Genomic DNA, 22,472 nt, shown 5'->3' on the forward strand with positions numbered 1-22,472 from the left:
TGCTCTGCAATTAATAAACACAGTAATGCAAGGTTGAGAAACATAAAAATTGGGATCTATTATATTCTATCGTGACTAATATAGAAGTAAATGAAAAGAAAAATCACTGAATTCAGAAAATTACTAGCATTATGATTCCAATTTATGCACTTATACTGAACTCTTATTATAAGTGAAAGGAAACATTGAATTAAAAAAAGTTCCTGATTTACACCAACCTAAATGTGAACTCTAGCTGTTTCAGTTAATGATTAGGAGACATGCTGTTCTACAGTAGTCGTCTTGAGATACCTCAATGCTCACTACAGCACTTGTTTAGTAGAAACTATAAAACCTTAATAACAGGTTCACCTTGATAACTAAAGTGTAATCGAATGTAGGCTGAAAGATGGGTTGATGCCAGGGCAAGCGAGGGAAGGAAATAATGCAAGCAGTTTGGGGGAAGAATGTTTTTACATGCTCAAAATAGATATGTAGGTGCTCTATTCGCAAATAAAAAGGCTCTCGATTATCTACTGCATAAAATTGCTACTTAACATCTGAATTCTAAAAACACATTTATGCAAAACATATGAAAAAAGCATACGATTGCAACGGCACATTGTTCCCACACACTCGCATTGCTTGAAGAGAAGCTATGGTGAGTGCAGCCAAGAGAAAGAGAGCAAGAAACAGCTCATATGTGGGAGCGGGGAGGAGGGGAATGAAAATTGTGCTCAGCACTAAGTAATGAAATTGGGCATCATGACCCTTTCCTCAATTGGATGATCAGAAAATCCAGGATCATGCAACTGGAAGCATGGCACGTGAATACAGAAATGTAACTTTAAAGAAGCAGCGTTTTGAGGGCCATACTGATTACTACAAAGCACAATTATGCATAATGTACCAAATACACCATTGTGTTGTTTTAGATGGAACATTAGTCTGTGGCATAATATTTTCCAATTCTTCTCATTCTCCAAACAGAACAATGTTTGCTATAAAACCCACATCCTTTTAAACACCACCACATTTTATCATAGAAATATATGAGTATCAGAGGGAAGTCGCTGGTGAAAACCTTTCTTTTAATAAAAATAGTGAAACAAGTGCAGATTTGATATACACCATCTGTTGGGCCTCGTTTGACAGGAACTACATTATTTTGGGGGTTTCTTTGCAACCATGTGGTAACACCACCTTTCCACCAGATGGCAAAGTATTCAAAACAATCAACTGATAGCATCTGAACTGTTCGACTCGGACATCCCTTTGGAGTGTGTCATCATATTTGGCAGCTGAGAAGTATTTACAGCTCAAAGCATTACTTTTTAAAACCGTTAACGCTTTATGCAGTTTTATGCAGACACCTTTTGGGGCTGCGCAGGCTGTTTATCAATAATACGCAAAGTTGCTAATGCCCTGATACGAAATACGTGACAGCATTTGACTTCAGTTTCAGCACAACATTGGCAGCCAGCCTGGTCTAGTCCACCCGCTTTAGTCTGCGGCTGACTCACTCATTGTACAGCAAGAATCCGCCTAAACTGAGAACCAACTCAGGTTTGTCACTCTACAACATGTTATGTTTACCAATACAACATGTGAAGTCACTGTAAAACATCCACCTGATGTGGTTGACACTATACAAATATAAATTGTTGCTGAAAATATCCAATATTGTAAATGAACCATTTTGCAATTCAGGAGCAAGCGATTTTATAGCAACAGTAAGTGCAAAATGCTTCATTATCATTTTGTGTTTGTAATCTAAAAAGAGTAACATGCCTTCAATGTGTTATGATTGCTTTTGAGATTAGATTGTGTTCCTAAGATATATACAGTGGTAAAGGTACCAATTCACCAGGAAGGTGACAGGTTTTCTTCTACCTTAAAAATCTCTCAGAAATGCCCCACCAATTTCATGGCTTACTAGACAGAGGTAACCCATCTTCAAAGAAGCATAAGTAGTAGATCACAGAGTATAGCAAAACCAGCAATGGTTGAAATTCTGTTCAGTCAAGCTTTACAGAACATATGCAGTTAGTATGTTAGAACAATAAATTTGAACATATGCCTTTATTTTTCTTGCTCTACCAACATTCATCAATCATTGGCAACTCTAATTATAAGCTTCGCTGGGTGCAGAACATCATGCTGGACATTAGGTAAGCTTAACTTATACTTTCATGGAAAAGAAGTCCATCCTTCCCCAGGAAAAATAAGTCGTTCCCAAGTTCCTCCATTGGAACTTATTATGTTTGTTTCGTAGACCAGAAGCTGTTCATTAATCCCAGTTTGTGTTTATTATGGGTGGGGAGGAAGAAGCACAAACCAAACCGAAAACTTGTCCACCTTCCTGCTGGAATGGAGAGAAGGACTTCAAAGGATTAGGTTCAGAGAGGTTTGGAACTCTTCAGGATTATTGTTATTTTAAACATCACTAAATGTCTCCCCCTCCAATTAGAGCAAGTCACTGTACCACAACGATGTCCAAAGAGATTTGAAGAAGTTAACATTACTTTGCAGGTGTTTGCCTACAAAGTAATCACTACACTTTACAGTCAATCCTGTTGAAGCTTTCTGAGACATCCTCCCGATATGAAAGGTGCTATATTAAATGCAAGAATTATATATTATTATTATTAATAATAATAAACTGGTGAATCACCTCTTGGCTATTTGTAAGATTTTGCTGAACAAAATGGCTGCCAGGTTTACTTACAAAAACAGTCACTACACTTGACAGTAATTGTCAAGAACCTTTCACATTAGTAGGAAATCCCTAAGCACTTCACAGGATACACTGTAAATTGAAGTGACTGTGTTTTTGGAAGCAAACACAGCAGCCAATTTGTGCATGACAATGTCCCACGAACAGCCATGAAAAGAATGACCAATTTTATTTGGGGGGATTGTTGGCCAGGACACTGGGAGAAACTCCCTTCTCTTTTCAAATAGTGCCATGGGATTTTTACAATGTCCAGCTGAACAGGCAGACGGGATCTCAGTTTAATGTCTCATCTGAAGGACGGCACCTCTACCAATGCGATGCACTCCAAACACTGCAATATAATGTCAATCTGGACTGTGAACTCAAATTCCCAGCGTGGCACTTGAACCCATAACTTGTTAACTCAATGAGAGTACCGACAACTGAGCTAGGCTGACACAAATTATTGTTCATTACATTGGATCATGAAACATTGATTTGATTAAGTAATGATAGTAGGAAAACCAACTTTAAAATTTGCAATGCTTTGTGAATTCTTTACAACCTAGATTGAGCGCAATCACAATAAGTTGTATTCAGAAGCCATTTGCAAACACTCTTGTTTCAAAATATTACCATACATTATGGCACCTTCTGTAATGATCAGCACATTGCATTGAGATCCATTTTTACAACCACATTCTATTTCTCCTGTATTAAATGCGACAAACTTCTGAATTATTTTAGAATTTTATTCAAATTTAACTACAATGATTTTTTTTAAAAAGTGGCCAATTTGACAAAATTCAACATACCTGTATTTTAGTCACAAATTAGGCCAATCAGTATCAGACATTACAATAACAAGATAATATTTACATAAAAAACAGATTCACTTTAATCAAAAAGAACTGATTTTAAATTGAACATGAGCAACGTTTAGAAGATGGTCGACATCAAAGCCAGTCGTATGTTCTGGAGTTACTAATAATAATAAGAATTCTTGCATTTGATATAGCACCTTATCACGTTATTGAGATGTGTTAAAGTGCTTTGCAGGATACACTGTAGAGTGGAGTGACTGTGTATTTTGTGGGCGAAATGTGGCAGCCAATTGTGCACAGCAGTGTCCCACCAACAGTCATGGTTTGAGTGACCACATTATTATTATTTTAGAGGGATTATTACCGGGTTCCTATTTACTTATTAATGCTGTGTGGGGCTTTAGCTGAAAAACTTCAGGCAAAGCAATAAAATAAATAGATTAGTCCAACACCTCCCCCCCACCCCAGAGAATGCAACCTTGAAAATGCATATGTAATGAATGCGAATTGCCTTATTACATACTGTAATTCGTGTAAGATCCCTTCCAAATAAATGATAACTTCTCCTCACACTCCACAGACAAAATAATTACATATTCTACTTTATTAGATTATACCTCCACACGCACACCCATTAGAGTGAGGATTTAAATGTTCAGTTTATCACTCTGGCAGTGGAGGAATTATAGCACAATTTAATATCACCTTTGGCGATTTATAGGGGGGATGTGGGGGCTATTCAACTGTGACAATGCAGTGCTATAAATTCCCAAACTATCAGAAATACAGCAGTATAATGTAAAGCCATAGTGTCATGTTGGTTAATGGGTTATTTGAAGAAAAGAGCCAGGGCTATTATGGTTATAAACATAAGCTGAGCTGAAACAATTTTCAGGCTGTTGGAAGGAGTTGGGATTCAGCTCTACAGTAAGAGTACTTGACCTGGCTAACCCTGTGGTCCCCACACTGGGCTCTCACGTGCGTGTGTGGCTGACACACATCTTGAAGGGCCTCTGAGAGCTATTCTGCTGTAGGGTGAAAAACCCCAGACCCAACTGCCTTTAGACACTTGCCTCTGTTGCATCTCCAAGAATTGAGCAGCATGTCACCACGTTGCTCTTCAGTTCAAGTCTAACAAACAACCCGGCTTCTCACTCACTCCAACCCTCCAGGGGCTAAAGGACTTATAACCCCAGGTACATCTGGTCGAGTGGAAAGAGGGATTTGGATGAGACAGGTTACCTTGAGGAATGCTGGACGTTGGAGAGGGATTTGGTGTTGGGACTGTCTCAAGTCAGGTAATTGCTGGGGAGTGAACTGACTGTTATGATTGTATGATTCAATTTGTGCACAGCAAGTTCCCCACAAACCCACAGCCATGAACTGAAAGGATCAAATTATCTGGGGGAGTATTGGCCAGAACCCCAGGGAGATTAAAAGAAATAAAGATTGGTACAAAAAGTAGCCATGGGTGTGATCCACATACACAAGGGAACAATGTTTTAAAACTGTGTGATACCCAGAGATGTTAAATGTTGAACAATCTCTATAGTAAATGTCATACTGCAATACACAGGGTACGATTTACATTCATTAACACAGCGAGAGAGGAAAACATTATCTTTCAATTTGACTAGGAGTGCCTTCACTTCTGTGACTTTTACAAGAATTAGTCTTGACTCTTTGTCCAAATGGAAATACCATCTCCATTAATTATGGGAAAAATGCCATCTATTAATGAGCTACTCTGGCTCATAAGAGACTCTGAAAGTATACTACTAAGTCGTTAAAAAGCCTAAGAACAACAACAACAACAACAAGATTCCATTTATAGAGCGCATTTCACATCGGGAGGATGTCCCAAGGCACTGTACAGTTGGGTCAGGACCTGAGCAGGGGGGAAATGGTCAGGATGAGGGGAGGGAAGGGAGGGAGTGAGGAGGGGGTAGAGAGTCGAGAGGGGAGCTGAAGGCACGGTCAAAGAGAAAGGTCTTGAGACCAGCCTTGAAGGAGGAAAGGGAGGAGGCGTCGAAGGCACTGGGGATAGAGTTCCAGAGCCTCGGGGCTGAGAGGCTGAAGGCCCGGCCACCGATGGTAGGACGGTTGGGGCGGGGGATGTGGAGCAGACCGGAGCCAGAGGAACGGAGGGTACGGGCAGGTAGGTAGGGGGATAGCAGGTCGGAGAGGTAGGAGGGAGCAAGGCTGTGAATGGCCTTGTAGGTGAGGATGAGGATCTTGAAGAAAACATAGAATACATATGTCTGAGTGTTAATAATTCAAGTTAACCTGATGCTAGACGATACAGGGATCTATACAAAGTGACATAGACTTAAAATCAGAATCTCACAGTTAGAACTGTAGCCAGGAAGTTTTTCTTGACACAGAGGGTTTGTGGAGATGTGCAATGTTCTGCCTCAGAAAGTTGTAGAGATAGGGATGTTAGAAAGGATTATTAATTGGATTATTGATTTAAAATGTTTCAAAGAAAGATAGACAAATACTTGGATAGTACACGCCTAATAATAATCCCTCCAAAACAAAACAATAATAAATTGGTCATTTCAATCCACGACTGTTTGTGGGACACTGCTGAGCGAAATTGGCTGCCGTGTTTCGCCCACACATATACGGTTAATTCACTTTACAGTATATTCTGTGAAGCGCTTTGAGACATCTAGAAGATGATGATGATTATTATTATTAAGGGTTTGGGCCAAAGGGTGAGGCCATGCAATTAAAAGATCTACCAATACCTGCTAAACTAGTGGGTGGTGACATATGGAGATATTTTGCTAAAAATGTTAAGAAAACAATAACTTCAAAGCAATTTCAGCCACACACAATGAAAGAGTTTGGGTGAGCCAAACAGCTTGTCCTGGATATCTATTATTTTCACCTGTATTTGGAGCTATGAACCACATATTTGAAAGCATATCAAGTACACGGGGAAGACCTCATCAACATGAATTGCTAAAACAGCAGAATCGCCAACTTATAGCGTGTAGGTTTCAGTTGTGTTCTTCGGTTGTTAGATCCAGATTTTGTTTCTATCTGACCGTCTCTGACTTGCTGCCTAACCGCGACTCGGTTGAACACATAACCCCAGAAAACATAACCCTCATACTTTTGCATGATTCATTTCAGATCAAAGGCTCGTTTGTGTATGTGTGTGTGTGGGGGGTGGGTGGGGGGTGGGGGGTGGGCTGAGGGAGAACCATACAAATCGTGTTTAGTGATAGAGACAGTGTCTGTGTATTGCTGTAGTACTACTACTACTACTGCTGTGGAATCATTTAGTGATGCCAGTCTCTGTGCATTAAGCTTTGGGATTTAATATGCACATTTGAATTAATTGGACCATTTTCAGGCTGGGTGTGCATATATTTTTTTTTGGGGGGGGGGGGTTTAAAAAAAAGTAAGGCACCAATAGCCAGATATAGGGCAATGACAGGCGTGTGTTAATGAGCAGACAACCCATTTTTTTTGTTCTCTCTTTCCTTTCCTCCCCCAAAGCTTTGTCTCCCCTGCACCCTTCTGTTTATTCCTGCAACCCAGTGCATGTGTGTGTGTGTGTGTGTAACAGGAATATACGGGCACTTGATTTGCAGGAGACGAGGAGATCTGATTCCCAGCCACAGGCAAAGCTATGGGAATGTAGCATCAGCACCAAAGGCACTGACTGACTTGCTCTCTTGCTCTGCACAGCAGCACAGCCTTTTTGGACCAGTCGACTGGACCATCAGCACCTTGGAGAGAGAGAGAGAGAGAGAGAGAGAAAAAAGATAGAGAGGAAAAAAAAGAAAGAAAGAAAGAGCTAAAAGGATCAAACATGTCTTCCAAGGAAAGACAGAAAGGGAGATTAACGAAAGACAGTGTTACTCTGCTGCCTTGCTTTTATTTCGTGGAGGTAAGTGAGAGAGAGAGAGACACACACACACACACTCACACACACACACACACACGTTGATGGCTAAGACTGGTTTTGGTTGCAGACAGAGCAGGTAAAGGAGAGCATCACTGAAACACAGTGTCTCTTGTCTTTCTTTCTTCCTTTCTTTTTTTCTCTCTCTCTTTCTCTCTTATTATTATTATTATTATTATTATTATTAAATGTCAGATTGCCAATGTGGGAACTTTAAAACTGCACCTTTTCGAGTCTGGTTGATACCCAACGACAGGTATATATATATGTATATATGCATATATATATATATAGTATATATGCATTTTTTTCGGGGTTATTTGTGAAATGCTTGTTTTTTTTGCCTCCCACCCCCCTCCCTCCCTCCCTCCATGCAAAAAAAAAAAACCAGGAGAGAACCATGTTTTCTCAGCATCAGGTAAATCTGCATGGATATCACGTCAGCCAGTGATCCATCCAACTGGTAGTAAAGGCACATACACACTCACACACACACACACTCACTCACTCACTCACTGACTGACTCACAGGGGATATTTTCAGGGGTCAGCTTGACATCCTGTCAGTTGTTTCATCCCTCAAGTTCAATTGAATGTTTTAAGGTGAGTATCTTGTGTGTTTTTGCACATCGAACCCGAGAGAAAAAAAGAGAGACAGACAACTGACTTGATTACTGACCAGTAGATTTGCGACGCCGTCGGTATTTATCGTCTTAAGAGTTTCTCGCAGGCTTTGAGAGATCAGCTGTTTTCGCTACCATTAGCTCAGTCTTGTCCTTGAACTGCACATCTTCCCGGATCGTTCAAATGCATAAAACCATTTGCAATGCAACAGGAACAGTTATGGAGGGTGTGTGGGGTGGAGGGGAGTGTGTGGGGAAGAACCCCAAAACAATTCGTAATAGTTGATATTGTGAACAACAGAATGGGGGAGAATTAGAACCCCATCCTTCATATCGTATTAATATATTAATAATGATAATCATTCGTTTGGCCACTCAATCCACGACTGTTTGTGGGACGCTGCTGTGCCCAATTGGCTGCCTCGTTTCGCCCACAAAACATACAGTCAATTCACTTTATTGGTATGTTCTGTGAAGCGTTTTGAGACGACTCGAGGACGCGATAAGACGCTGTATAAAATGCAAGGATTATTATTATATCAGCAGAGACATGCATCATACTTATACTGTACTAGGATTTTTCTAACGATAGGCTATATGCACTGAAATAGATAGAAACAGGAATAATCATGCATGAGCAGTAGCACTTATCACCGTCTTACTCCCTTTGGAACACGTTTGTGTAGTTTATTACTTATTTAAAAGAATTGTTTAATCTGTGAACCTCTTCTGCTCTGTGCGTAGCTAGGACTATGGCTTCACATTGCACAAGCCACTTGTACCTGAAAAAGTGATGACTTGCTGTTTGCAGGTTTGAAAACACCAGTCTTTCAATGTTACACCTTATGTCTAATGTGGCAGAATATATCCTGTTAATAGCTATGTAATACATGCTACAACTTTTTTTGGGGTCAGCCAGGCGTGTTGACATGTGTGGAAACCCATCACCATGCTTAAGAGTATCCAAACCAAATGGAAAGTTCCATGCATCCCACCTACACATGGAAATCCCAGAGATGTTAATTGGAATGGAATGTGCACTCTCTTCCTGGAGGAATGCACATCTTGCTGAGCTCATTCCAATAAGTATTAAGTGTAGGTTGGCATGAGTCTTGGGGTGCCCAGAATGTGCGTTGGGGTACTAGTGGAGTCTACTACATAGCTTGCAGTATCACAACATGAGTATCGGACTCCAAAATAAAATTGTGAAATACTCTGTCATGATCACATGATCAGAATATTATAAGAGAGAATTACAAGATAACAAGAAGGAAGAAGGTTCATCTCAACCTTCCAAAACATCCTCCTTAGCATCTTCCTAATGCCGTGTCAAGATGTTTTTTAAATGAGTCCAGCATCTGACAACAGTTCCAACTGTTAATTATCCTCTGTGTAAAGGAGCACTCTCAAGTGTTTAGGTACAAGCGCTCTTCACAACCCTAAACTTGTGCCCTCTTGTCTGCTCTTTGGCATATCTGAAAGTATTGTTCTGGTTTTATGTTCTCTATCCCATTTAGTATCTTGTGTATCTTTATTTGGCCCCTTTGAGACTTCTGTGAAGCGCTTTGAGATGTCTTGAAGATATGATAAGGCACTGTATCAAATGCAAGGATTATTATTATTAAAGAGCCCAGTCTTACTTAGTCCTTCCTCAGTACTCATCCTTCTCACAACATAATATGATACTATATATTTCCATTATGTTTGCAAAGTACAATTAAAGTTTTTCCCTTTCTCATTGCTGGGTTAGGACTAAGACTGCTCCTCAGATAAATTTTCCACCACTGTGATCTCCGAAAAGTCAAACCATCTAGTAAATCTTGGGTATACTATATTATGAAACTATTTTGTATCCATCAATCTGCCTTCAAAAACCTGAAAACCTGTACCATTTGGAATCTATACAAGCAGATCAGATGAAGCACTGATTTGAAAAAAATATATAAGAAATATACTTATAGAACCACAAAGACCAACGAGTATATCATTCAAGGATAGTATTATGCCAAATATTGGGGTTTGAAAATAAATCAAGTTTCTAGTAGTAGGCTCCTTATGTGATTCAACTAGAGTGATGTTATTCTAATAAATGATATTGTAATGTATGATTAGTAAAGAAGATACACCAGGAATATTTTTTCTTAGCTAATAAAAGGATGTATCATATATTAATAGGCAATAATACAAAAAGAGCACAAAAATATTATAGCCCAAATGTTATTTTTTTTTACCTTGCTTGTAGAAGCAACACCTCTTATCAGTAATGTATGCTTTCTAACATTCAAAGTTATTCAGAGTAGTTCTGTTCTTATTTAATCCCTCAAGTGTTGTGGATATGTTTAAATATAGGGACAGCATTTGAAACAATATTTGGTGGTGAATTCACTTATTGTTTCTGCCAAAAGAAGTTGACCCCATGTCCAGATTGGACATAAAACAACAGATAAGTGAAGAATTTTTAAGCTAAGACAAGTTGGAATAAAGGATTGTAACAAACAGAGCAGAAGTAATGTTAAAATAAAATAAATCAATTTGTGTACTTCCTTTTACAATCTTGGATCACACATGAAGAATGGCCACTTAAACGAGAGACAATTAGCTAACAAGCCTCCTTCTGTACTGTAAATATTCCACAATAGGGAAGAAGAGAGACTAAGAGAAAAGGGATGAGATCGAACATAAGCAAAGTGTTTAATTTTTATTTTCTGTTCCAAGTTGTTCTTTTTGTTTTCCTCTCTCCCAAGCTTTTTCCTTCTCTCTTAATGGTGCGAGCTCCTGCTAGGGAAGAGTTTCACGAGTTCATCTTAGTCATTTAATGTGTCTCGCCTATTTCAAAGAAAACAACTGCTTTGGTTAAGATTACGCTATAATGGAATGTTTAAATAGTGCTGATTTTCTAGTATTTTAGGATGTCAGTGTGGCTCAGTTGGAATTGCTCCTCCCTCACTTCTGGGTTAGAAGGCTGTGAGCTCAAAGCCCAACATTGGGTCATGAGATTAATAGTCTAGACTGACAGTCTAGTGAAATGTCTAGTGAGTGCTGAATTATCAGAGGTGTGGCATCGACTCTTGGGATAGAGAAAAGATCTCTTTTTTGTGCCTATTTTAAAATTCCTTAGAATATTTGTGGAGTCCTGTAGCTCAGTGGTTACAGCACTCGCCTCCCAAGCGAGAGACCTGGGTTTGATTCCCAACAGGCTGAAACCTTGGGCAAATTTCCTTACTCCACATGCCTAATAATAATCCCTCAAGAAAAAAAATAATAAATAGATCATAAATAAATCCACGACTGTTTGTGGGACACTGATGTGTGCAATTGGCTGCTGACTTTCGCCCACAAATATACAGTTAATTCACTTTACAGTCTATTCTGTGAAGCGCTTTGAGATGTCAAATGCAAGGATTATTATTATTATTATTATCTTCCTTCTGCTCTCTTGCCCAAGTCATTGCTCTTCATGTGTGAACCTAGATCACAAATGTCAGTAAACTATCTTTGACTTTGATATAGGGATGGGTCATTACTGCTAAACCTGTTCCTAGACCCTACCAGATATATGCACTTCCTATTCAGGGATCACTTGTTGACAAATGGAGGGAAACCTGGCTGTTATTGGGTGATCCCACTAGATTGTGCCCCAGTTTAGATGGTCTTCTTGTTGAGATGGTTTGATGAATGCAGCATTCAGGGCAAGAGCTAAAATTGTAAAGAAACGAAGAGCTCAAGGAGATAGGAGTTTCTATAGACTTGCCAGCGGTTTATGAATTAACTGTTATATCTTTAAAGCAACGTGATATGGGTGCAAAATAAGAAGATTGAGTAAAAATGCCATTGAACATTATGTGTTGCGCCTGTAGCAATAGAGGAGTTTTACAGACAACTAAATACGGGGGGAACTACATAATGGTTTGTGTCCATAGGTTCAGACCCCTGTGTTAAAACATTAGTGTAAAAAAAGGTTGATTTCTTGTATGTTGTCAGAGAGCCTTTGTTAATACATAATAATAAAATAATCCTTGCATTTGATACAGTGCCTTATCACGTTTTCGAGACATCTCAACACGCTTCACAGGATATACTGCTAAGTGAATTGCTTTGTCGGCAAATTATACACAATTATAAAAGGTAAACCATTAGTGTCCAATATCGACAAAGGCTCAATAGAATTTTCCCCATATCTCTCCACTGTATTCTCATTCATTTCATGTCTTTTTGTGGGAAATTGCTGCACGCAAATTAGCTGCTTCATTCGCCTGCAGGTAGACAGTCACTACACTTTACGGAAAGTTCTGTGAATCGCTTTGAGATGTTCCAATGTGATAAGGCATTATATCAAATGCAATTATATTTAACATCAATATTATTGTTGTTGTGTGGGTTTTGCTGAGAGTGGGGAGAAAAAGCATGAAAATATTATTTTATTATAATTATTATTATTTTATAATAAAATAGGATTGTATTATAAAATAGGATAATATTATTTTATAGGGTAAGCAGCTTACATATTTACCATACTAATAGTTTGTACATTTTTAGAGCATTATTTAACAAGGGTAATGAACAGAGCTAGATATGGAAATAGATTGGCCTCCTGATATTTACTATGAAGGGGAAAAATTAGATTGGTGGCAGCGAGGGATTAATTAGAACATCAATCCAAATGTGACTGGTAATCGCTACCCAAGACAGAAGAACTTACCACTCTAAAATTATAATTGGCTAGATGTCTTTTCCTCGTATATTAATAGTAAAGAATACTCTACTGAATTGCCACAGAATTTTAGACATTATAAAGGGAGAATCCAATATACTTGCTGTGTTTTTGAATCTTCATTGTGTTCCTGTGGGGATTTTTTACTATCAAACTGCTGACCAAAGGCATTATAGGAACAATCTATACTGAGTGAACCATTGCAATTTGGGGTAATCATATGGAAGTCTGTTGACATTGACTATCTTTAACTATGATATGGGGATGGTTTATCATTGATAAGTCTGTTCCCGCCCCTATCTGATATATTCACCTTCTATTCAGAGCCACCAGAGGCAATACTCATGACTATTTGCCTTCAGAAAAGTAAGCGGAGAACATTATAAAAACATAATCACTGTGCATTTGTAGTCAAATACAGCAGCCAATTTGTGCACAGCAATGTTCCACAAACATACATGTCCCATCATACGCTATCTAGCCTTGGTTTTAATTGTTTTTATTATTTACAAAAAACACTTAAGGAGTAAGGACATTTGCAACAATAAAATAGTTTCTACGCAATAAGGATTCATTGTTAGTTACAGTCTTATTGAAGTTAACATGGCAATGATGCACCATTCATGAGAGACCATTTGCAGGTATCTGTGTTGTTCAAATTGCTTTGAAGATTCATAGAGACATATTAATGTGAAAGTATTTGAGACAAATCACAAGAATGTCCAAAACAAATCTCTGCTGATTTTAGTGAAAGATAATTGAAATTTAGCAACCTTGGTCCCTCCAGTCTGGCTAGTACTGTGGTATTTCATCTTTAATCCTGACTTCTTCATTGATCCTAAGTGAAAGATATGCAATTTGTTTCTCTTATGCAAATAATGAATTGAACCAATCTACAGTTAAACACATGTATTGCTTCTATAAATGTTGAGTATTGCACATCCATGATTACTCATAATGTTTTTATAGTGCTGGGAGCAAAGCTCCAGAAATACAGCAAACAGCAACAAGAAAAACAACTTGTGTTTATATAGCACCCTTCATGAGGGGTAGCGTCCCGGAGCCCTAAACCCAATTTATGCTTCTCATTCCATATCAGAAATAGGGGCCTTAAACAATCAGCTGATATTGGAGCTATGTGCATGCACACGAGTGAAATTGTGTTTGTCTTTAATGTTATTGAGGAGCTGGTCACACAAATAGCTCTTTAATAACATTAAAATGAGGTTCTGTAAATTCATTAATGATCCCTCACAGCAATCACGTCACGTTAGGAGAATGAACTTATGCATGCCACTGAGCACTATTAAGACGCATAAGATCTTAGAGGGACATTGATGATTACTCCTAACATTGATTAATTTGTTCCTGAAAGGATATGGACAAAAGACAGGAGAAGGGAACTAAATAGTAGCTCTTTCAGAGGGACAGAGCAGGCACGGTAGACTAAATGGCCTCCTTCTGTGCTGTAAATTTCTATGGTTCTTGGTTCCATGCCTGCTGTTAGATGGTGAAAACAGATTTGACTCTGTTCCATTTATGTTTGGAGCTTGACTGAGAATCATACAGTTGAGAAATGATCTCAGACTTGTATCTCTGTTAAGTTAATGAAAGGCTCTTTAATCATAAGAACTTGTTGTGGAGACAGGCTTCCTTGTCGTTTTGATAATCTGTTCTTCCGCACCTATCAATCAATTCCACTTTTTCATTTATCCTCCAGTGGGTCTTTCATTAAATCGGGGTTGTTGGTCGATGGGAGCATTTACATGCTTGGATGCATTTGAGACTTAAATGTGATGTACTTGTTCTTATAAAAATTTGACCTTTTAACAAGTTAATTGAATGCCAATCTGAAGCAGCAACATCATGTTTTGTTTCAATAGACATAGTCACACAACCAAACCTTCCCCTTGGTATTCTTTTCAAGACACCAGTGAAATGCTACTTGGTTGAGGTAAAAGTTTGTCTGGAGATGCTTTGTTGAGGGTTTTCAGGACATCAGGGGCTTTGTATTGGTCTCATTATCCTTGCATTTGATATTGCGCCTTATCACATCTTTGAGACGTCTCAAAGCGCTTCACAGAATATGCTGTAAAGTGAATTGACTATATTTTGTGGGCGAAACACGGCAGCCAATTGCGCACAGCTGAGTCCCACAAATAGTTGTGGATTGAGTGACCAAATTATTTTTTTTTGGAAGGAATCATTAACCCCAGAAAAGCAATCCATCAATTGACTAACAACTGGGTTCCTACTTACTCCTAGGCAAACAGAGACATGGGGAGTAAGCAAACTTGCCCAACATTTCACCCTGTTAGAAATCAAACCCAAGTCTCTCACTTGTAAGGCGAGTGCTTTAACCATGGAGCTACAGGACTCCATATGCTGTTTGTTTTATCCAATTTATCCACGTTCTTACCATCTTATCCAATTTCATGAAAGTTTAACTCCTAGTATTAACAAGCAATGTTTTCGTACCAGAAGCCATACTAAAGCTGTATAATGCTTTGGTCAGGCTGAACCGAGAGTATTTTTGTGAGAAATGTGTGACATAATATAACTAATAATCCTTGCATTTGATTCCTCCATTGTGCAAAGAGGTCACTGCATCTACATTTACTCTCTAGTGTGCTGAAAATAGCACACTTGCCACCTATTTCAATGCAAAAATTTCATATTGCAAAAGTGCATTTTTAACAGCAATATAAACTTTGATCTTTCAAAATTAGGTCTGTGGTTTGTTAAAGTGTAGATTTAGCTTGGAGTAAAGCAGTAAAATATAAAGTATAGACAATGTACCATTTAATAGTAAATCAGTGATATTAAGTGATATAATAATAATAATCCTTGCATTTTGATACAGCGCCTTATCTCGTCTTCCAGACGTCTCAAAGCACTTCACAGAATACACTGTAAAGTGAATTGACTGTATATTTTGTGGGCAAAACGTGACAGCCAATTGCGCACAACAGCGTCCCACAAGCAGCCGTGGATTGAAGTGATGAATTTATTATTTTTTTTGAAGGAATTATTACCCCCAGAAAAGCGATCTTCCAATTGACTAACAACCGGGTTCCTACTTAATGCTAGGTAAACAGGTGTGTGAAGTAAGGAAATTTGGTCAACATTTCACCCTGCCCAGAAATCGAACCCAGGTCTCTTGCTAGCGAGGCGAGTGCTCTAACCACTGAACTACAGGACTCCAGCAGCAATGTATAATTTCAACAACAGCAACAGCTTGTATATATTTTGTGTCCCTCACACAGGATAGCGTGCCAGAGTGCTTGACAGTGGCGGAGCATCATTCTGAGCTGGGGGGTGAGGGAGGTAACCGTAGCCATGGCGGAAGGTCTTCAGGTGCTACCTGAAGATGGGGAAGGAAAGGGCAAGACAGAGTTATAAATCAAGAGCGTTCCAGAATTTCGGAGAGTAGGAGCTGAAAGAGTGGCCACCAATGGGACATGCCAGTCGAGCGCAGGAAGCGGCGAGTGGGTTGGAGGGTAAGCAGGTCGGAGAAGTAAGGAAGTGCCAGGGCATGAAGGGATTTGAAAACCAGCATGAGGATCTTGAAATCCATCCGTTCGGTGATAGGGAGCCTGGGGAGCCTGGCTAGAACTGGTGATGGGGTCACAAGTTTTAGTGCGGGTGAATATGCGGGAGGTGGAGTTTTGGTTTAGCCGGATCTTGCATATGGGGGAGTTGCAGAGTCCAGCAAAGAGACCAGCCGCAGGACAGAAGACGCTGACGGGAGCCAAGGAGTATGGCTTCCGTTTTAGTTGTAAGGTGTTTGCGCTAATCCAGGCCCCGATGTCTGCCAGACAAGCCAACAGAACATCAGCGGATCTGGAGTCGCAACTGGAGGAGGAGAATTAGATTTGTGTGTCATCTTGTTATCGTGGAGTCCTGTAGCTCAGTGGTTAGAGCACTCGCTTTGCAAGCGAGAGACCTGGGTTCAATTCCTGGCAGGGCGAAACCTTGGGCAAGTTTCCTTACTCCACACGCCTCATAATAATCCCTCAAAAAAACAATAATAAATTGGTCATTTCAATCCACGACTGTTTGTGGGACATTGCTGTGTGCAATTAGCTGCTGCATTTCACCCACAAATATAGTCAATTAACTTTACAGTCTATTCTGTGAAGCACTTTGAGACGTCTCGAAGGCGTGATAAGGCGCTATATCAAATGCAAGGATTATTATTATTATTAAAGTAAAGGCAGTTTGTTGGGTAGAACTCAAACCAGGAGGCTAGTGCGATCCCACTAAGGTGGATGAGAGAGGTGAGGCGGTGGATGAGGATGGCATGGTCGACTGTGTCGAATGCGGCGGAGAGGTCCAGGAGGAATAGGAGGCAGAGGGAGCCCTGGTCAGAGAGAGAGAGGACATCGTTTGTGATCTTGATAAGCATTTGAAATACACTAGAGGTTATGCAATAAAGGCACAGTTTCTCATTATGTTCAGTAGTCCAGCTAATGTTTATTTTATTAAGACCTCTAAATAGTCCTGGTGTGTCATTGTCACTAAAACGCAAACAAATACATATTTTGGACGATAGAATATTGTACAGCTAGTTCTCCTAATTGTTTTTTTCTAATGATTGGTTAAAAACAACTAAATGTTCAGTGATGTATGTAATGTATATTACGTGACTATGTAACAATTTAATATTTTAATATCTTGTGATATTTAGTTAAAGAAGCAAATCTTTCCTTGAATAATAATTGTTTTAATGACTGCTTGCATTATGCCTGTATGGCTCACGTGTTTTATTTTTTTTCTTAGCTACCGATACTGGCTTCCTCCATTGTCAGTCTTTATTTTCTTGAGCTCACTGATGTGTTCAAACCAGTTCACTCCGGCTTCAACTGCTATGACAGGACCCTAAGCATGCCATATATTGAACCCACTCAGGAAATCATCCCATTTCTGATGCTGCTTAGCTTGGCCTTTGCCGGACCTGCAGCTATGGTTAGTACTTTGCAATAATACTATGAAAAGCACTTTACGTTTAAAATACTAAAACTAACACTGCGCTAATTTCGTTCAGCTTAATCCAACCGTTATGGGTGATGGGAAATTTCACTGCTGTGTATAATGGTAATGTTTAATTAAAAGAAATGCCTTGTGGTTGGCAATAGTATGTTTTTTTCATATAGATATATATATATATTGAAGGTTGTATTGGGATTCCCACATGAATAGGAAGAGAAGACCATTGTCATTGTATTGATGGGCTTGAACCATTGTCGCTTTGTGACTGCTTCTTGGGTAGAGCTCAATGTATTCATTAAAATATGTTGTAACTGGGTGCATTACATGTGGTAGATTACATAAATTTAAGGCACGTGAATGCAAATTGATCGAAAATTCCTTAATACAAATGGATGGAAACAAAAACAAAGCATTATAGGTAAAGTAAGTCACGGGAAAGACAGAATTACCAACACATTGGCAGGGAAAGTCTGGCAGCTAGAAATGAAGCCAGCAAAGTGCATGCTTAAACTTGCCCATGTCCAGCTGGTTATCCGTGTCTGTCTGTTCATCTGTTTCTGCAAACCAAGCAGAATTCTGTAACCTCTTCTAATCTCAGAGGATCCCTACTGTACCGGAGTCATTGCTTCCTTTTTCTCAAACAAGCCATCATTGGATATGTCTAGATGAGATTGACAATTTGAATTGAATTGTACGCAATTTGTTCAATGGACACAGCCCCACTTAGAGGTGAGAAGGGAGCTTTTTCTTCCATTTAGTCTGGGCTGGATTTCAAACTTGGGCAAGTTTCCTTATTCCACACGTCCGACAATAATCCCTCAAGAAAAAAATAAAATAAAATAATAATTTGGGTCACTCAATCCACTACTGTTTGTGGGACACTGCTGTGCACAATTGGCTGCCGCGTTTCGCCCACAAATATACAGTCAATTCACTTTAGTATATTCTGTGAAGCGCTTTGAGACATCTAGAAGACATGAAAAGCGCTATATCAAATGCAAGGATTATTATTATTTTTAAACCCATGATCCAGATGTGAAAGAACAGAATGTTAATTCACTGTCCCATCTACTCCACATCATTCAGTAAAGTATAGTTATTGTGTTTTTTTATTAATATATTACAGCTGAAAATTCCACTCTCTGTAAGAAGATGGTTGTGTTTGTATGCTATCTGTCCCTAAGTATCAAGTATAAATCAACAAACCAGCTTCCTTTTCTTGATCAGGCTTGAACATCCTGTCTGCTCAACTCCCCAGCTCCTCCCTCCACAAACTGAAGACCATCCAGAACTCTGTGGCTTGTGTCCTCTCCCACATGAGGCACTGTGAGCCTATCACCCTCATCCTCACTCCACATTGCCCAGCAGATTGCATTCAAGATCCTCGTTATCACTTTCAAATCCCTCCATGGCCTTGCCCCACCCTATCTCTGTGACTTCCAGAAACCCTACCATTCCACTCAGCTAACACCAGGCTTCATGCTCCCCCACCATCGGCCATTCTGCCCCTATGCTCCAGAACTCCAACCCGGAGTCCCTTCCCCTCTCCCTCACTACCTCATTATCCATCTTTCCATCCATGCCTTCCCTCCCACCCCTCTCAGGAATACCCCTCCCCCAGCTCAGGCTCCTAGTCAGCTGCGTGATGCACTTTGAGGTATTCTCCTGCTACGAAAAGACGTTACTTAAATGTAAATTGATGGGTTTTCATACATAATGAATAACAGAAAAACAGCAATAGTCTAACTAACCTGCGAGGCATTTTCAGTTTCATTGTGCAGTCCAGTGATATGAGTCATCGCTCTTGTCATTTGCAGATTATGATAGGAGAAGGTATTCTCTACTGCTGCCTGGCTAAAAGAAAAAATGGAGTGGGATACGAGGCCAACATCAACGCTGGTGGCTGCAACTTCAACTCGTTTCTCAGACGAGCTGTCAGATTTGTTGGTGGGTTCAGATGTTGTTCATGGTGTTAAGTTTCATAACTCATTGACTGCAAACATTTAAATATTTCTGATAACATTGGGGCTTGCGATTTTTTGATGATTTAAATATTCCATTTGGTCTTAGCTGCGTGACAATTGAAGTGCACAGTATTATGCAGCAATATTGCTATGTGCTAAAGGTTCAGTTCCACTATTTTTTCAGAAAAAAATGCATCACAGCACAAATCGATTGCTTAGTTGAGTTTGCATGCAGCTCTGTCAAAACTATTTATCTTGAAAAGATTGCTGTCATCAGTCTCACATTTCCAATACATCTACTTGCTAGAAGTCTTAACATAATACATTTTTCAATTAAAACATATTGTCGGAAAGTGTGGATTCTGTGTTGCAGAATTCATCCTGAAAATCCCAACTTCCAAATCCTCTCCAGTACACTGATTGGGTTGATCATGTTTCTAAAATGCTAAGTATCTTGTACTACATGATTTTTTGCTGAGAATAGAAATGTCATGCTAATTATTTTTGATTTCTCTTGGGTATTTCAGGGGTTCATGTGTTTGGCCTGTGTGCCACAGCTCTCATCACTGATATTATTCAGCTCTCAACTGGGTACCATGCCCCATATTTTCTTACCGTGTGTAAACCCAATTATACATCATTAAATACCTCTTGTGAAGAGAATCCATACGTGGTGGAGGATATATGCTCTGGATCAGATCCATCGATCATGAACGCTGGCAGGTTAGACTTTCATTTCTCTGATGCACAGCTATTTGTTCTGTCCTCCGACTGAGAGTAAGACATTCACCGTAGGTAATTGCATAGCTTTATCACAGCATGATAGTGCACAAGAATAATGACAAATTACAATTTGTACTTGGTAAAGAAAGATTTTAAACTGTTCTGGTTAAGGTCTGGTGTAGATCAACCTATTTCTGGTTAGCTCTACATTACCTTGATACACACCTCAATCCTATCCTAAGAAAGTTTGCTTTTGTTGTCTATTAAGAAGGTCTTCACCTCTCAGACCTGTAGCTGCTGAACAAAGTTTTCTATACCAATACATTTCCTCCACTCACAAGACAGGGACCTCTGTTTACTCTTAACACGATTGAAAACTAGACCACAACTATGAAGAATGTATTTCAAAGGAGAGGGATTAACTCCTGTACACCTGTTTATTTTATTATTAAAAAGACAGGAATGTACAGGACTAGGAAATGCAGCTAAGCATGTTCAACTGCCAGCTCGATATAGTTCTTATTAGCTTCCAACATCTCCAAAGGGGCAGGTAAATGGGACTGACTGGATAATTCTTAAAAGAGATAGGACAGACACTTCTGAGCTGTACGTTTCTATCGTTCTATCTCACAGCATTGCATATGTAGCTGCGTAGCTGCATATGTGAAGTGTAGTGACTGTGTATTTGCAGGCAAACTCGCCAACCAACTTGTGTTCAAAGTCCAATACATAGCCATGAATTGAATGAACAATTTATCTGCAGGACTATTAGCCAGGAGAGCAGGTGGCAAAATCCCAGACCGTACTGAGTTAGCTAATCTATTACAGCTTCCCCCTGTGCTAGGGAGCGGCAACAAGCAGTTAGGATTCCCACTCGTAATTATAATTCAGTGTCCGGCTCTATAGTCAGGAATTGACATCAGGTGAAGACAGATTTATCCTCCACTATGGGGCCTCTCATAGTCTGAGTGCTTGCCAACACTCACTGTCTTGGCTCAAACATGAAGAATGGCTGATTGGCAAAGGGCCAGAGCACAACCAGTAAAGTGTCACACCTTCAGGAGAAGAAGAGCAGAGAAACTAGTCAAAAGTAATATTCTGAAGTCGGGGTGGAAGGTTTTGTTTGATAATCCACATTAGGAATTATTCGAATAAGACTTGAATTTATTTTAAATAGACAGCCAAATCGTAACTGCGGTTGAAACTGTCATTGGCAAATTTCCTATTCTACTTATACCAATGATCAGAATCAGAGTGCGACTGACGGTAATGATAGTGAGAACGCCGAAGCCGCTGACATCAGTTAGAAACATTGCAAGAAGCAGCTCAGTTGTAACTCAAATGATAACGAGCAAAATTGAAACCCCTCTCTCTTGGCATTTTGCTAGTCTTCTATCATTAAATGTGAATGCTGGATTTGACGAATATTACCCCCATTTCTAGACATCACAACTCCAGGAGGTCAAGTGCCATTCCCTTGCAGAAATATCCTTTCAATCTCAACCTTAACTGTGCAATTATTAGAATGTTCTGCATCCAACTCTCCCGGTCAGCACGCAAATAACAAATAGCATCAATCACATTTTTAATTAATGGTTTACATTAAAACCATTTTAATGCACGAGTATCATTGGCAATAAAGAAGAGAAATAGCATTCAGTTCATCACCAAATTGGAGGTAAGATCAAAAAAGGAAACATGTTAAAATCAATTTTAATTCCCTCCCCAGTGATTTAGCAATTCCTATTTCCTCTCTCCTTTTCATACAGTTTCATGGACTGTTGAAAATGCTTAGTAACTTTACCTTTCTGAACCCATTTAACATATCGATCCACCAGTGTGGGAAATTGGTGCAACAAAGGCTTTACTTGCAGAAGCTAAACAAATGCAGTTGAAAATAAGACAGTAACTTAATGTTCAATAAAAAAAGAACAGATTTATTTCCCTTTCATACTTCAGTGGTTTTAGATACGGAATTAACATTTGAACCCCTCCTGTTCCTTCACCAGTTGTTTAACT

General features: G+C 39.3%; 1 protein-coding gene across 1 annotated transcript in view; it reads left to right on the top strand.

Annotated features, from left to right (window-relative positions):
- Nucleotides 1–1,489: 1,489 nt before the first annotated feature.
- Nucleotides 1,490–22,472, top strand: part of LOC103174630 (2-lysophosphatidate phosphatase PLPPR4) — a 28,846-nt gene continuing 7,863 nt past the window's right edge. Inside the window, exons 1-5 of the mRNA XM_007887102.2 lie at nucleotides 1,490–1,545; nucleotides 7,228–7,426; nucleotides 17,557–17,742; nucleotides 19,584–19,713; nucleotides 20,258–20,453. Coding sequence (XP_007885293.1) covers nucleotides 7,349–7,426; nucleotides 17,557–17,742; nucleotides 19,584–19,713; nucleotides 20,258–20,453 — 590 coding nt within the window. The 5' untranslated portion in view covers nucleotides 1,490–1,545; nucleotides 7,228–7,348. The remainder of the gene's footprint in view (nucleotides 1,546–7,227; nucleotides 7,427–17,556; nucleotides 17,743–19,583; nucleotides 19,714–20,257; nucleotides 20,454–22,472) is intronic.

The sequence above is a fragment of the Callorhinchus milii genome, unplaced genomic scaffold, assembly GCF_018977255.1.
Source record: "Callorhinchus milii isolate IMCB2004 unplaced genomic scaffold, IMCB_Cmil_1.0 Scaffold5, whole genome shotgun sequence".
NCBI lineage: Eukaryota > Metazoa > Chordata > Chondrichthyes > Chimaeriformes > Callorhinchidae > Callorhinchus > Callorhinchus milii.